This window comes from Oncorhynchus kisutch, unplaced genomic scaffold (genome assembly GCF_002021735.2).
Source record: "Oncorhynchus kisutch isolate 150728-3 unplaced genomic scaffold, Okis_V2 Okis07a-Okis12b_hom, whole genome shotgun sequence".
NCBI classification, from domain to species: Eukaryota; Metazoa; Chordata; class Actinopteri; order Salmoniformes; family Salmonidae; genus Oncorhynchus; species Oncorhynchus kisutch.
In genome coordinates this window covers 11,620,885-11,636,602 of record NW_022261984.1, presented here as the reverse complement: position 1 = coordinate 11,636,602, position 15,718 = coordinate 11,620,885, and the positions used below count along the sequence as shown (strand labels likewise).

General features: G+C 48.8%; 1 protein-coding gene across 1 annotated transcript in view; it reads left to right on the top strand.

Moving 5' to 3' along the window:
- LOC109887481 (ankyrin-2) overlaps positions 1-15,718 on the top strand; it is a 248,117-nt gene that overhangs the window by 109,472 nt on the left and 122,927 nt on the right. Inside the window, 1 exon segment of the mRNA XM_031814795.1 lies at positions 1,362-1,460. Coding sequence (XP_031670655.1) covers positions 1,362-1,460 — 99 coding nt within the window.

Here is a 15,718-nt window from a genome sequence, read left to right as displayed (position 1 = left end):
TCTAGCTCCAACAGTGCAGTAATATCTAGCTTAATGCTGGTGTTTCTAGCTCCAACAGTGCAGTAATATCTAGTGAAATGCTGGTGTTTCTAGCTCCAACAGTGCAGTAATATCTAGCTTAATGCCTGTGTTTCTAGCTCCAACAGTTCAGTAATATCTAGCTTAATGCTGGTGTTCCTAGCTCCAACAGTGCAGTAATATCTAGCTGAATGCCTGTGTTTCTAGCTCCAACAGTGCAGTAATATCTAGCTTAATGCCTGTGTTTCTAGCTCCAACAGTGCAGTAATATCTAGTGAAATGCTGGTGTTTCTAGCTCCAACAGGGCAGTAATATCTAGTGAAATGCTGGTGTTTCTAGCTCCAACAGTGCAGTAATATCTAGTGAAATGCTGGTGTTTCTAGCTCCAACAGTGCAGTAATATCTAGTGAAATGCTGGTGTTTCTAGCTCCAACAGTGCAGTAATATCTAGTGAAATGCTGGTGTTTCTAGCTCCAACAGTGCAGTAATATCTAGCTGAATGCCTGTGTTTCTAGCTCCAACAGTGCAGTAATATCTAGCTGAATGCCTGTGTTTCTAGCTCCAACAGTGCAGTAATATCTAGCTGAATGCCTGTGTTTCTAGCTCCAACAGTGCAGTAATATCTAGCTGAATGCTTGTGTTTCTAGCTCCAACAGTGCAGTAATATCTAACTAAATGCTTGTGTTTCTAGCTCCAACAGTGCAGTAATATCTAACTAAATGCTTGTCTTTCTAGCCCCAACAGTGCAGTAATATCTAACAATACACAACAACACACACATCTAAAAGTGAAAGAATGAAATTAAGAAAAATGTAAATATTAGGATGAGAAATGTCAGAGTAGTATTGACTAAAATACAGTAGAATACAGTATGTAAATGATGAGTAAAGCAGTAATGTAAACATGATTAAAGTGACCAGTGATTCCATGTCTACAAATCGACACACCCACTTCCTGGGTTTTACAGTCAGTATTGACCAACCACAGCAGATCTTTTAGCTGGTAGTGGGTGTGGTTGTGTTTGTATGTGTTCTAATGATGTGTGTTCTAATGATGTGAGTTCTAATGATGTGTGTTCTACTGATGTGTGTTCTACTGATGTGAGTTCTAATGATGTGTGTTCTACTGATGTGTGTTCTACTGATGTGTGTTCTACTGATGTGAGTTCTAATGATGTGTGTTCTAATGATGTGTGTTCTACTGATGTGAGTTCTAATGATGTGTGTTCTACTGATGTGTGTTCTACTGATGTGTGTTCTAATGGTGTGTGTGTGTGTGTGTGTGTGTGTGTGTGTGTGTGTGTGTGTGTGTGTGTGTGTGTGTGTGTGTGTGTGTGTGTGTAGCGTGGTGAGACAGCGTTACACATGGCGGCCCGTGCTGGTCAGATAGAGGTGGTTCGATGTCTCCTGAGGAACGGAGCTCTGGTCGACGCCATGGCAAGAGTGAGTCATTTAGTTTGTTAGTAACAGCTGGCCAGACAGACCAGTTACAGTAACAACTGACCAGACCAGTCACTGTAACAACTAGCCAGACAGACCAGTCACAGTAACAACTGACCAGACAGACCAGTCACAGTGACAACTGGCCAGACAGACCAGTCACAGTAACAACTGACCAGACATACCAATCACAGTAAAAACTGGCCAGACAGACCAGTCACAGTATCAGCTGACCAGACAGACCAGTCACAGTAACAACTGGCCAGACAGACCAGTCACAGTAACAACTGACCAGACCAGTCACAGTAAAAACTGGCCAGACAGACCAGTCACAGTAACAACTGGCCAGACAGACCAGTCACCATAACAACTGGCCAGACAGACCAGTCACAGTAACAACTGACCAGACCAGTCACTGTAACAACTAGCCAGACAGACCAGTCACAGTAACAACTAGCCAGACAGACCAGTCACAGTAACAACTGACCAGACAGACCAGTCACAGTAACAACTGGCCAGACAGACCAGTCACAGTAACAACTGACCCGACCAGTCACAGTAACAACTGTTCAGACAGACCAGTCACAGTAACAACTGACCAGACATACCAGTCACAGTAAAAACTGGCCAGACAGACCAGTCACAGTAACAACTGGCCAGACAGACCAGTCACCGTAACAACTGACCAGACCAGTCACTGTAACAACTAGCCAGACAGACCAGTCACAGTAACAACTGACCAGACAGACCAGTCACAATAACAACTGGCCAGACAGACCAGTCACAGTAACAGCTGGCCAGACAGACCAGTCACAGTAACAACTGACCAGACCAGTCACAGTAACAGCTGGCCAGACAGACCAGTCACAGTAACAACTGGCCAGACAGACCAGTCACAGTAACAACTGACCAGACCAGTCACTGTAACAACTGGCCAGACAGACCAGTCACAGTAACAGCTGGCCAGACAGACAAGTCACTGTAACAACTAGCCAGACAGACCAGTCACAGTAACAACTAGCCAGACAGACCAGTCACAGTAACAACTGGCCAGACAGACCAGTCACAGTAACAGCTGGCCAGACAGACCAGTCACAGTAACAACTGACCAGACCAGTCACAGTAACAGCTGGCCAGACAGACCAGTCACAGTAACAACTGGCCAGACAGACCAGTCACAGTAACAACTGACCAGACCAGTCACTGTAACAACTGGCCAGACAGACCAGTCACTGTAACAACTAGCCAGACAGACCAGTCACAGTAACAACTGGGCAGACAGACCAGTCACAGTAACAACTGACCAGACCAGTCACAGTAACAACTGGGCAGACAGACCAGTCACAGTAACAACTGACCAGACCAGTCACAGTAACAACTGTCCAGACAGACCAGTCACAGTAAGAACTGACCAGACAGACCAGTCACGATAACAACTGGCCAGACAGACCAGTTACAGTAACAACTGACCAGACCAGTCACTGTAACAACTAGCCAGACAGACCAGTCACAGTAACAACTGACCAGACAGACCAGTCACAGTAACAACTGACCAGACCAGTCACAGTAACAGCTGGCCAGACAGACCAGTCACAGTAACAACTGACCAGACCAGTCACAGTAACAGCTGGCCAGACAGACCAGTCACAGTAACAACTGGCCAGACAGACCAGTCACAGTAACAACTGACCAGACCAGTCACTGTAACAACTGGCCAGACAGACCAGTCACAGTAACAGCTGGCCAGACAGACAAGTCACTGTAACAACTAGCCAGACAGACCAGTCACAGTAACAACTGGGCAGACAGACCAGTCACAGTAACAACTGACCAGACCAGTCACAGTAACAACTGGGCAGACAGACCAGTCACAGTAACAACTGACCAGACCAGTCACAGTAACAACTGTCCAGACAGACCAGTCACAGTAAGAACTGACCAGACAGACCAGTCACGATAACAACTGGCCAGACAGACCAGTTACAGTAACAACTGACCAGACCAGTCACTGTAACAACTAGCCAGACAGACCAGTCACAGTAACAACTGACCAGACAGACCAGTCACAGTAACAACTGGGCAGACAGACCAGTCACTGTAACAACTGACCAGACCAGTCACTGTAACAACTAGCCAGACAGACCAGTCACAGTAACAACTGGCCAGACAGACCAGTCACAGCAACAACTGACCAGACATACCAGTCACAGTAACAACTGGGCAGACAGACCAGTCACAGTAACAACTGACCAGACATACCAGTCACAGTACAAACTGGCCAGACAGACCAGTCACAGTAACAACTGGCCAGACAGACCAGTCACAGTAACAACTGGGCAGACAGACCAGTCACAGTAACAACTGACCAGACCAGTCACAGTAACAACTGTCCAGACAGACCAGTCACAGTAAGAACTGACCAGACCAGTCACTGTAACAACTAGCCAGACAGACCAGTCACAGTAACAACTGACCAGACAGACCAGTCACAATAACAACTGGCCAGACAGACCAGTCACAGTAACAGCTGGCCAGACAGACCAGTCACAGTAACAGCTGGCCAGACAGACCAGTCACAGTAACAACTGACCAGACCAGTCACAGTAACAGCTGGCCAGACAGACCAGTCACAGTAACAACTGGGCAGACAGACCAGTCACAGTAACAACTGACCAGACCAGTCACTGTAACAACTAGCCAGACAGACCAGTCACAGTAACAACTGACCAGAAAGACCAGTCACAGTAACAACTGACCAGATCAGTCACAGTAACAGCTGGCCAGACAGACCCCAGTCACAGTAACAGCTGACCAGACAGACCAGTCACAGTAACAAATGACCAGACATACCAGTCACAGTAAAAACTGGCCAGACAGACCAGTCACAGTAACAACTGGCCAGACAGACCAGTCACCGTAACAACTGGCCAGACAGACCAGTCACAGTAACAACTGACCAGACCAGTCACTGTAACAACTAGCCAGACAGACCAGTCACAGTAACAACTAGCCAGACAGACCAGTCACAGTAACAACTGACCAGACCAGTCACAGTAACAACTGTCCAGACAAACCAGTCACAGTAAGAACTGACCAGACCAGTCACTGTAACAACTAGCCAGACAGACCAGTCACAGTAACAACTGACCAGATCAGTCACAGTAACAGCTGGCCAGACAGACCCCAGTCACAGTAACAGCTGACCAGACAGACCAGTCACAGTAACAACTGACCAGACAGACCAGTCACAATAACAACTGGCCAGACAGACCAGTCACAGTCACAACTGACCAGACCAGTCACTGTAACAACTAGCCAGACAGACCAGTCACAGTAACAGCTGGCCATACAGACCAGTCACAGTAACAACTGACCAGACCAGTCACAGTAACAGCTGGCCAGACAGACCAGTCACAGTAACAACTGGCCAGACAGACCAGTCACAGTAACAACTGACCAGACCAGTCACAGTAACAGCTGGCCAGACAGACCAGTCACAGTAACAACTGGCCAGACCAGTCACAGTAACAACTGACTAGACCAGTCACAGTAACAACTGACCAGACCAGTCACTGTAACAACTGGCCAGACAGACCAGTCACAGTAACAGCTGGCCAGACAGACCAGTCACTGTAACAACTAGCCAGACAGACCAGTCACAGTAACAACTAGCCAGACAGACCGGTCACAGTAACAACTGGGCAGACAGACCAGTCACAGTAACAACTGACCAGACCAGTCACAGTAACAACTGTCCAGACAGACCAGTCACAGTAAGAACTGACCAGACCAATCACTGTAACAACTAGCCAGACAGACCAGTCACAGTAACAACTGACCAGACAGACCAGTCACAATAACAACTGGCCAGACAGACCAGTCACAGTAACAACTGACCAGACCAGTCACTGTAACAACTAGCCAGAAAGACCAGTCACAGTAACAACTGGCCAGACAGACCAGTCACAGTAACAACTGACCAGACAGACCAGTCACAGTAACAACTGACCAGATCAGTCACAGTAACAGCTGGCCAGACAGACCAGTCACAGTAACAGCTGGCCAGACAGACCAGTCACAGTAACAACTGACCAGACCAGTCACAGTAATAGCTGGCCAGACAGACCAGTCACAGTAACAACTGGGCAGACAGACCAGTCACAGTAACAACTGACCACACCAGTCACAGTAACAACTGTCCAGACAGACCAGTCACAGTAACAACTGGCCAGACATACCAGTCACAGTAACAACAGACCAGACCAGTCACTGTAACAACTGGCCAGACTGACCAGTCACAGTATCAGCTGGCCAGACAGACCAGTCACTGTAACAACTAGCCAGACAGACCAGTCACAGTAACAACTAGCCAGACAGACCAGTCACAGTAACAACTGGGCAGACAGACCAGTCACAGTAACAACTGACCAGACCAGTCACAGTAACAACTGTCCAGACAGACCAGTCACAGTAAGAACTGACCAGACCAGTCACTGTAACAACTAGCCAGACAGACCAGTCACAGTAAGAACTGACCAGACAGACCAGTCACAATAACAACTGGCCAGACAGACCAGTCACAGTAACAGCTGGCCAGACAGACCAGTCACTGTAACAACTAGCCAGACAGACCAGTCACAGTAACAACTGACCAGACAGACCAGTCACAATAACAACTGGCCAGACAGACCAGTCACAGTAACAACTAACCAGACCAGTCACAGTAACAACTAGCCAGACAGACCAGTCACTGTAACAACTAGCCATACAGACCAGTCACAGTAACAACTGACCAGACCAGTCACTGTAACAACTGACCAGACCAGTCACTGTAACAACTGGCCAGACAGACCAGTCACAGTAACAGCTGGCCAGACAGACCAGTCACTGTAACAACTAGCCAGACAGACCAGTCACAGTAACAACTAGCCAGACAGACCAGTCACAGTAACAACTGGGCAGACAGACCAGTCACAGTAACAACTGACCAGACCAGTCACTGTAACAACTAGCCAGACAGACCAGTCACTGTAACAACTGGCCAGACAGACCAGTCACAGTAACAACTGACCAGACAGACCAGTCACAGTAACAACTGACCAGATCAGTCACAGTAACAGCTGGCCAGACAGACCAGTCACAGTAACAACTGACCAGACAGACCAGTCACAGTAACAACTGGCCAGACAGACCAGTCACAGTAACAGCTGACCAGACAGACCAGTCACAGTGACAACTGGCCAGACAGACCAGTCACAGTAACAACTGACCAGACAGACCAGTCACCGTAACAACTGGGCAGACAGACCAGTCACAATAACAACTGACCAGACCAGTCACTGTAACAACTAGCCAGACCAGTCACTGTAACAACTAGCCAGAAAGACCAGTCACAGTAACAACTAGCCAGACAGACCAGTCACAGTAACAACTGACCAGACAGACCAGTCACAGTAACAACTGGCCAGACAGACCAGTCACAGTAACAGCTGACCAGACAGACCAGTCACAGTGACAACTGGCCAGACAGACCAGTCACAGTAACAACTGACCAGACAGACCAGTCACCGTAACAACTGGCCAGACAGACCAGTCACAGTAACAACTGACCAGACCAGTCACAGTAACAACTGACCAGACAGACCAGTCACAGTAACAACTGACCAGACATACCAGTCACAGTAAAAACTGGCCAGACAGACCAGTCACAGTAACAACTGGCCAGACAGACCAGTCACTGTAACAACTGGCCAGACAGACCAGTCACAGTAACAACTGACCAGACCAGTCACTGTAACAACTAGCCAGACAGACCAGTCACAGTAACAACTAGCCAGACAGACCAGTCACAGTAACAACTGACCAGACAGACCAGTCACAGTAACAACTGGCCAGATAGACCAGTCACAGTAACAACTGACCAGACCAGTCACAGTAACAACTGTCCAGACAGACCAGTCACAGTAACAACTGACCAGACATACCAGTCACAGTAACAACTGGGCAGACAGACCAGTCACAGTAACAACTGACCAGACAGACCAGTCACAGTAACAACTGACCAGACAGACCAGTCACAGTAACAACTGTTCAGACAGACCAGTCACAGTAACAACTGACCAGACATACCAGTCACAGTAAAAACTGGCCAGACAGACCAGTCACAGTAACAACTGGCCAGACAGACCAGTCACAGTAACAACTGGGCAGACAGACCAGTCACAGTAAGAACTGACCAGACCAGTCACTGTAACAACTAGCCAGACAGACCAGTCACAGTAACAACTGACCAGACAGACCAGTCACAATAACAACTGGCCAGACAGACCAGTCACAGTAACAGCTGGCCAGACAGACCTGTCACAGTAACAACTGACCAGACCAGTCACAGTAACAGCTGGCCAGACAGACCAGTCACAGTAACAACTGGCCAGACAGACCAGTCACAGTAACAACTGACCAGACCAGTCACTGTAACAACTGGCCAGACAGACCAGTCACAGTAACAGCTGGCCAGACAGACAAGTCACTGTAACAACTAGCCAGACAGACCAGTCACAGTAACAACTAGCCAGACAGACCAGTCACAGTAACAACTAGCCAGACAGACCAGTCACAGTAACAACTGGGCAGACAGACCAGTCACAGTAACAACTGTCCAGACAGACCAGTCACAGTAAGAACTGACCAGACCAGTCACTGTAACAACTAGCCAGACAGACCAGTCACAGTAACAACTGACCAGACAGACCAGTCACAATAACAACTGGCCAGACAGACCAGTCACAGTAACAACTGACCAGACCAGTCACTGTAACAACTAGCCAGACAGACCAGTCACAGTAACAGCTGGCCATACAGACCAGTCACAGTAACAACTGATCAGACCAGTCACAGTAACAGCTGGCCAGACAGACCAGTCACAGTAACAACTGGCCAGACAGACCAGTCACAGTAACAACTGACCAGACCAGTCACAGTAACAGCTGGCCAGACAGACCAGTCACAGTAACAACTGGCCAGACCAGTAACAGTAACAACTGACTAGACCAGTCACAGTAACAACTGTCCAGACAGACCAGTCACAGTAACAACTGGCCAGACATACCAGTCACAGTAACAACTGGCCAGACATACCAGTCACAGTAACAACTGACCAGACCAGTCACTGTAACAACTGGCCAGACAGACCAGTCACAGTAACAGCTGGCCAGACAGACCAGTCACTGTAACAACTGGGCAGACAGACCAGTCACAGTAACAACTGACCAGACCAGTCACAGTAACAACTGTCCAGACAGACCAGTCACAGTAAGAACTGACCAGACCAGTCACTGTAACAACTAGCCAGACAGACCAGTCACAGTAACAACTGACCAGACCAGTCACAGTAACAACTGTCCAGACAGACCAGTCACAGTAAGAACTGACCAGACCAGTCACTGTAACAACTAGCCAGACAGACCAGTCACAGTAACAACTGACCAGACAGACCAGTCACAATAACAACTGGCCAGACAGACCAGTCACAGTAACAACTGACCAGACCAGTCACTGTAACAACTAGCCAGCCAGACCAGTCACAGTAACAGCTGGCCATACAGACCAGTCACAGTAACAGCTGGACAGACAGACCAGTCACAGTAACAACTGGCCAGACAGACCAGTCACAGTAACAACTGACCAGACCAGTCACAGTAACAGATGGCCAGACAGACCAGTCACAGTAACAACTGGCCAGACCAGTCACAGTAACAACTGTCCAGACAGACCAGTCACAGTAACAACTGGCCAGACATACCAGTCACAGTAACAACTGACCAGACCAGTCACTGTAACAACTGGCCAGACGGACTAGTCACAGTAACAGCTGGCCAGACAGATCAGTCACATCAGTCACTGTAACAACTAGCCAGACGGACTAGTCACAGTAACAGCTGGCCAGACAGACCAGTCACAGTAACAACTGACCAGACCAGTCACTGTAACAACTAGCCAGACAGACCAGTCACAGTAACAGGTGGCCATACAGACCAGTCACAGTAACAGCTGGACAGACAGACCAGTCACAGTAACAACTGGCCAGACAGACCAGTCACAGTAACAACTGACCAGACCAGTCACAGTAACAGATGGCCAGACAGACCAGTCACAGTAACAACTGGCCAGACCAGTCACAGTAAAAACTGTCCAGACAGACCAGTCACAGTAACAACTGGCCAGACATACCAGTCACAGTAACAACTGACCAGACCAGTCACTGTAACAACTGGCCAGACGGACTAGTCACAGTAACAGCTGGCCAGACAGATCAGTCACATCAGTCACTGTAACAACTAGCCAGACAGACCAGTCACAGTAACAACTAGCCAGACAGACCAGTCACAGTAACAACTGGGCAGACAGACCAGTCACAGTAACAACTGACCAGACCAGTCACAGTAACAACTGTCCAGACAGACCAGTCACAGTAAGAACTGACCAGACCAGTCACTGTAACAACTAGCCAGACAGACCAGTCACAGTAACAACTGACCAGACCAGTCACAGTAACAACTGACCAGACCAGTCACAGTAACAGCTGGCCAGACAGACCAGTCACAGTAACAACTGGGCAGACAGACCAGTCACAGTAACAACTGACCAGACCAGTCACTGTAACAACTAGCCAGACAGACCAGTCACAGTAACAACTGGCCAGACAGACCAGTCACAGTAACAACTGACCAGACAGACCAGTCACAGTAACAACTGACCAGATCAGTCACAGTAACAGCTGGCCAGACAGACCAGTCACAGTAACAACTGACCAGACAGACCAGTCACAGTAACAACTGGCCAGACAGACCAGTCACAGTAACAGCTGACCAGACAGACCAGTCACAGTGACAACTGGCCAGACAGACCAGTCACAGTAACAACTGACCAGACAGACCAGTCACCGTAACAACTGGGCAGACAGACCAGTCACAATAACAACTGACCAGACCAGTCACTGTAACAACTAGCCAGACCAGTCACTGTAACAACTAGCCAGAAAGACCAGTCACAGTAACAACTAGCCAGACAGACCAGTCACAGTAACAACTGACCAGACAGACCAGTCACAGTAACAACTGGCCAGACAGACCAGTCACAGTAACAGCTGACCAGACAGACCAGTCACAGTGACAACTGGCCAGACAGACCAGTCACAGTAACAACTGACCAGACAGACCAGTCACCGTAACAACTGGCCAGACAGACCAGTCACAGTAACAACTGACCAGACCAGTCACAGTAACAACTGACCAGACAGACCAGTCACAGTAACAACTGACCAGACATACCAGTCACAGTAAAAACTGGCCAGACAGACCAGTCACAGTAACAACTGGCCAGACAGACCAGTCACTGTAACAACTGGCCAGACAGACCAGTCACAGTAACAACTGACCAGACCAGTCACTGTAACAACTAGCCAGACAGACCAGTCACAGTAACAACTAGCCAGACAGACCAGTCACAGTAACAACTGACCAGACAGACCAGTCACAGTAACAACTGGCCAGATAGACCAGTCACAGTAACAACTGACCAGACCAGTCACAGTAACAACTGTCCAGACAGACCAGTCACAGTAACAACTGACCAGACATACCAGTCACAGCAACAACTGGGCAGACAGACCAGTCACAGTAACAACTGACCAGACAGACCAGTCACAGTAACAACTGACCAGACAGACCAGTCACAGTAACAACTGTTCAGACAGACCAGTCACAGTAACAACTGACCAGACCAGTCACTGTAACAACTAGCCAGACAGACCAGTCACAGTAACAACTGACCAGACAGACCAGTCACAATAACAACTGGCCAGACAGACCAGTCACAGTAACAGCTGGCCAGACAGACCTGTCACAGTAACAACTGACCAGACCAGTCACAGTAACAGCTGGCCAGACAGACCAGTCACAGTAACAACTGGCCAGACAGACAAGTCACTGTAACAACTAGCCAGACAGACCAGTCACAGTAACAACTAGCCAGACAGACCAGTCACAGTAACAACTGGGCAGACAGACCAGTCACAGTAACAACTGTCCAGACAGACCAGTCACAGTAAGAACTGACCAGACCAGTCACTGTAACAACTAGCCAGACAGACCAGTCACAGTAACAACTGACCAGACAGACCAGTCACAATAACAACTGGCCAGACAGACCAGTCACAGTAACAACTGACCAGACCAGTCACTGTAACAACTAGCCAGACAGACCAGTCACAGTAACAGCTGGCCATACAGACCAGTCACAGTAACAACTGACCAGACCAGTCACAGTAACAGCTGGCCAGACAGACCAGTCACAGTAACAACTGGCCAGACAGACCAGTCACAGTAACAACTGACCAGACCAGTCACAGTAACAGCTGTCCAGACAGACCAGTCACAGTAACAACTGGCCAGACCAGTCACAGTAACAACTGACTAGACCAGTCACAGTAACAACTGTCCAGACAGACCAGTCACACTAACAACTGGCCAGACATACCAGTCACAGTAACAACTGGCCAGACATACCAGTCACAGTAACAACTGACCAGACCAGTCACTGTAACAACTGGCCAGACAGACCAGTCACAGTAACAGCTGGCCAGACAGACCAGTCACTGTAACAACTAGCCAGACAGACCAGTCACAGTAACAACTGGGCAGACAGACCAGTCACAGTAACAACTGACCAGACCAGTCACAGTAACAACTGTCCAGACAGACCAGTCACAGTAAGAACTGACCAGACCAGTCACTGTAACAACTAGCCAGACAGACCAGTCACAGTAACAACTGACCAGACAGACCAGTCACAATAACAACTGGCCAGACAGACCAGTCACAGTAACAACTGACCAGACCAGTCACTGTAACAACTAGCCAGACAGACCAGTCACAGTAACAGCTGGCCATACAGACCAGTCACAGTAACAGCTGGACAGACAGACCAGTCACAGTAACAACTGACCAGACAGACCAGTCACGATAACAACTGGCCAGACAGACCAGTTACAGTAACAACTGACCAGACCAGTCACTGTAACAACTAGCCAGACAGACCAGTCACAGTAACAACTGACCAGACAGACCAGTCACAGTAACAACTGGGCAGACAGACCAGTCACTGTAACAACTGACCAGACCAGTCACTGTAACAACTAGCCAGACAGACCAGTCACAGTAACAACTGGCCAGACAGACCAGTCACAGCAACAACTGACCAGACATACCAGTCACAGTAACAACTGGGCAGACAGACCAGTCACAGTAACAACTGACCAGACATACCAGTCACAGTACAAACTGGCCAGACAGACCAGTCACAGTAACAACTGGCCAGACAGACCAGTCACAGTAACAACTGGGCAGACAGACCAGTCACAGTAACAACTGACCAGACCAGTCACAGTAACAACTGTCCAGACAGACCAGTCACAGTAAGAACTGACCAGACCAGTCACTGTAACAACTAGCCAGACAGACCAGTCACAGTAACAACTGACCAGACAGACCAGTCACAATAACAACTGGCCAGACAGACCAGTCACAGTAACAGCTGGCCAGACAGACCAGTCACAGTAACAGCTGGCCAGACAGACCAGTCACAGTAACAACTGACCAGACCAGTCACAGTAACAGCTGGCCAGACAGACCAGTCACAGTAACAACTGGGCAGACAGACCAGTCACAGTAACAACTGACCAGACCAGTCACTGTAACAACTAGCCAGACAGACCAGTCACAGTAACAACTGACCAGAAAGACCAGTCACAGTAACAACTGACCAGATCAGTCACAGTAACAGCTGGCCAGACAGACCCCAGTCACAGTAACAGCTGACCAGACAGACCAGTCACAGTAACAAATGACCAGACATACCAGTCACAGTAAAAACTGGCCAGACAGACCAGTCACAGTAACAACTGGCCAGACAGACCAGTCACCGTAACAACTGGCCAGACAGACCAGTCACAGTAACAACTGACCAGACCAGTCACTGTAACAACTAGCCAGACAGACCAGTCACAGTAACAACTAGCCAGACAGACCAGTCACAGTAACAACTGACCAGACCAGTCACAGTAACAACTGTCCAGACAAACCAGTCACAGTAAGAACTGACCAGACCAGTCACTGTAACAACTAGCCAGACAGACCAGTCACAGTAACAACTGACCAGATCAGTCACAGTAACAGCTGGCCAGACAGACCCCAGTCACAGTAACAGCTGACCAGACAGACCAGTCACAGTAACAACTGACCAGACAGACCAGTCACAATAACAACTGGCCAGACAGACCAGTCACAGTCACAACTGACCAGACCAGTCACTGTAACAACTAGCCAGACAGACCAGTCACAGTAACAGCTGGCCATACAGACCAGTCACAGTAACAACTGACCAGACCAGTCACAGTAACAGCTGGCCAGACAGACCAGTCACAGTAACAACTGGCCAGACAGACCAGTCACAGTAACAACTGACCAGACCAGTCACAGTAACAGCTGGCCAGACAGACCAGTCACAGTAACAACTGGCCAGACCAGTCACAGTAACAACTGACTAGACCAGTCACAGTAACAACTGACCAGACCAGTCACTGTAACAACTGGCCAGACAGACCAGTCACAGTAACAGCTGGCCAGACAGACCAGTCACTGTAACAACTAGCCAGACAGACCAGTCACAGTAACAACTAGCCAGACAGACCGGTCACAGTAACAACTGGGCAGACAGACCAGTCACAGTAACAACTGACCAGACCAGTCACAGTAACAACTGTCCAGACAGACCAGTCACAGTAAGAACTGACCAGACCAATCACTGTAACAACTAGCCAGACAGACCAGTCACAGTAACAACTGACCAGACAGACCAGTCACAATAACAACTGGCCAGACAGACCAGTCACAGTAACAACTGACCAGACCAGTCACTGTAACAACTAGCCAGAAAGACCAGTCACAGTAACAACTGGCCAGACAGACCAGTCACAGTAACAACTGACCAGACAGACCAGTCACAGTAACAACTGACCAGATCAGTCACAGTAACAGCTGGCCAGACAGACCAGTCACAGTAACAGCTGGCCAGACAGACCAGTCACAGTAACAACTGACCAGACCAGTCACAGTAATAGCTGGCCAGACAGACCAGTCACAGTAACAACTGGGCAGACAGACCAGTCACAGTAACAACTGACCACACCAGTCACAGTAACAACTGTCCAGACAGACCAGTCACAGTAACAACTGGCCAGACATACCAGTCACAGTAACAACAGACCAGACCAGTCACTGTAACAACTGGCCAGACTGACCAGTCACAGTATCAGCTGGCCAGACAGACCAGTCACTGTAACAACTAGCCAGACAGACCAGTCACAGTAACAACTAGCCAGACAGACCAGTCACAGTAACAACTGGGCAGACAGACCAGTCACAGTAACAACTGACCAGACCAGTCACAGTAACAACTGTCCAGACAGACCAGTCACAGTAAGAACTGACCAGACCAGTCACTGTAACAACTAGCCAGACAGACCAGTCACAGTAAGAACTGACCAGACAGACCAGTCACAATAACAACTGGCCAGACAGACCAGTCACAGTAACAGCTGGCCAGACAGACCAGTCACTGTAACAACTAGCCAGACAGACCAGTCACAGTAACAACTGACCAGACAGACCAGTCACAATAACAACTGGCCAGACAGACCAGTCACAGTAACAACTAACCAGACCAGTCACAGTAACAACTAGCCAGACAGACCAGTCACTGTAACAACTAGCCATACAGACCAGTCACAGTAACAACTGACCAGACCAGTCACTGTAACAACTGACCAGACCAGTCACTGTAACAACTGGCCAGACAGACCAGTCACAGTAACAGCTGGCCAGACAGACCAGTCACTGTAACAACTAGCCAGACAGACCAGTCACAGTAACAACTAGCCAGACAGACCAGTCACAGTAACAACTGGGCAGACAGACCAGTCACAGTAACAACTGACCAGACCAGTCACTGTAACAACTAGCCAGACAGACCAGTCACTGTAACAACTGGCCAGACAGACCAGTCACAGTAACAACTGACCAGACAGACCAGTCACAGTAACAACTGACCAGATCAGTCACAGTAACAGCTGGCCAGACAGACCAGTCACAGTAACAACTGACCAGACAGACCAGTCACAGTAACAACTGGCCAGACAGACCAGT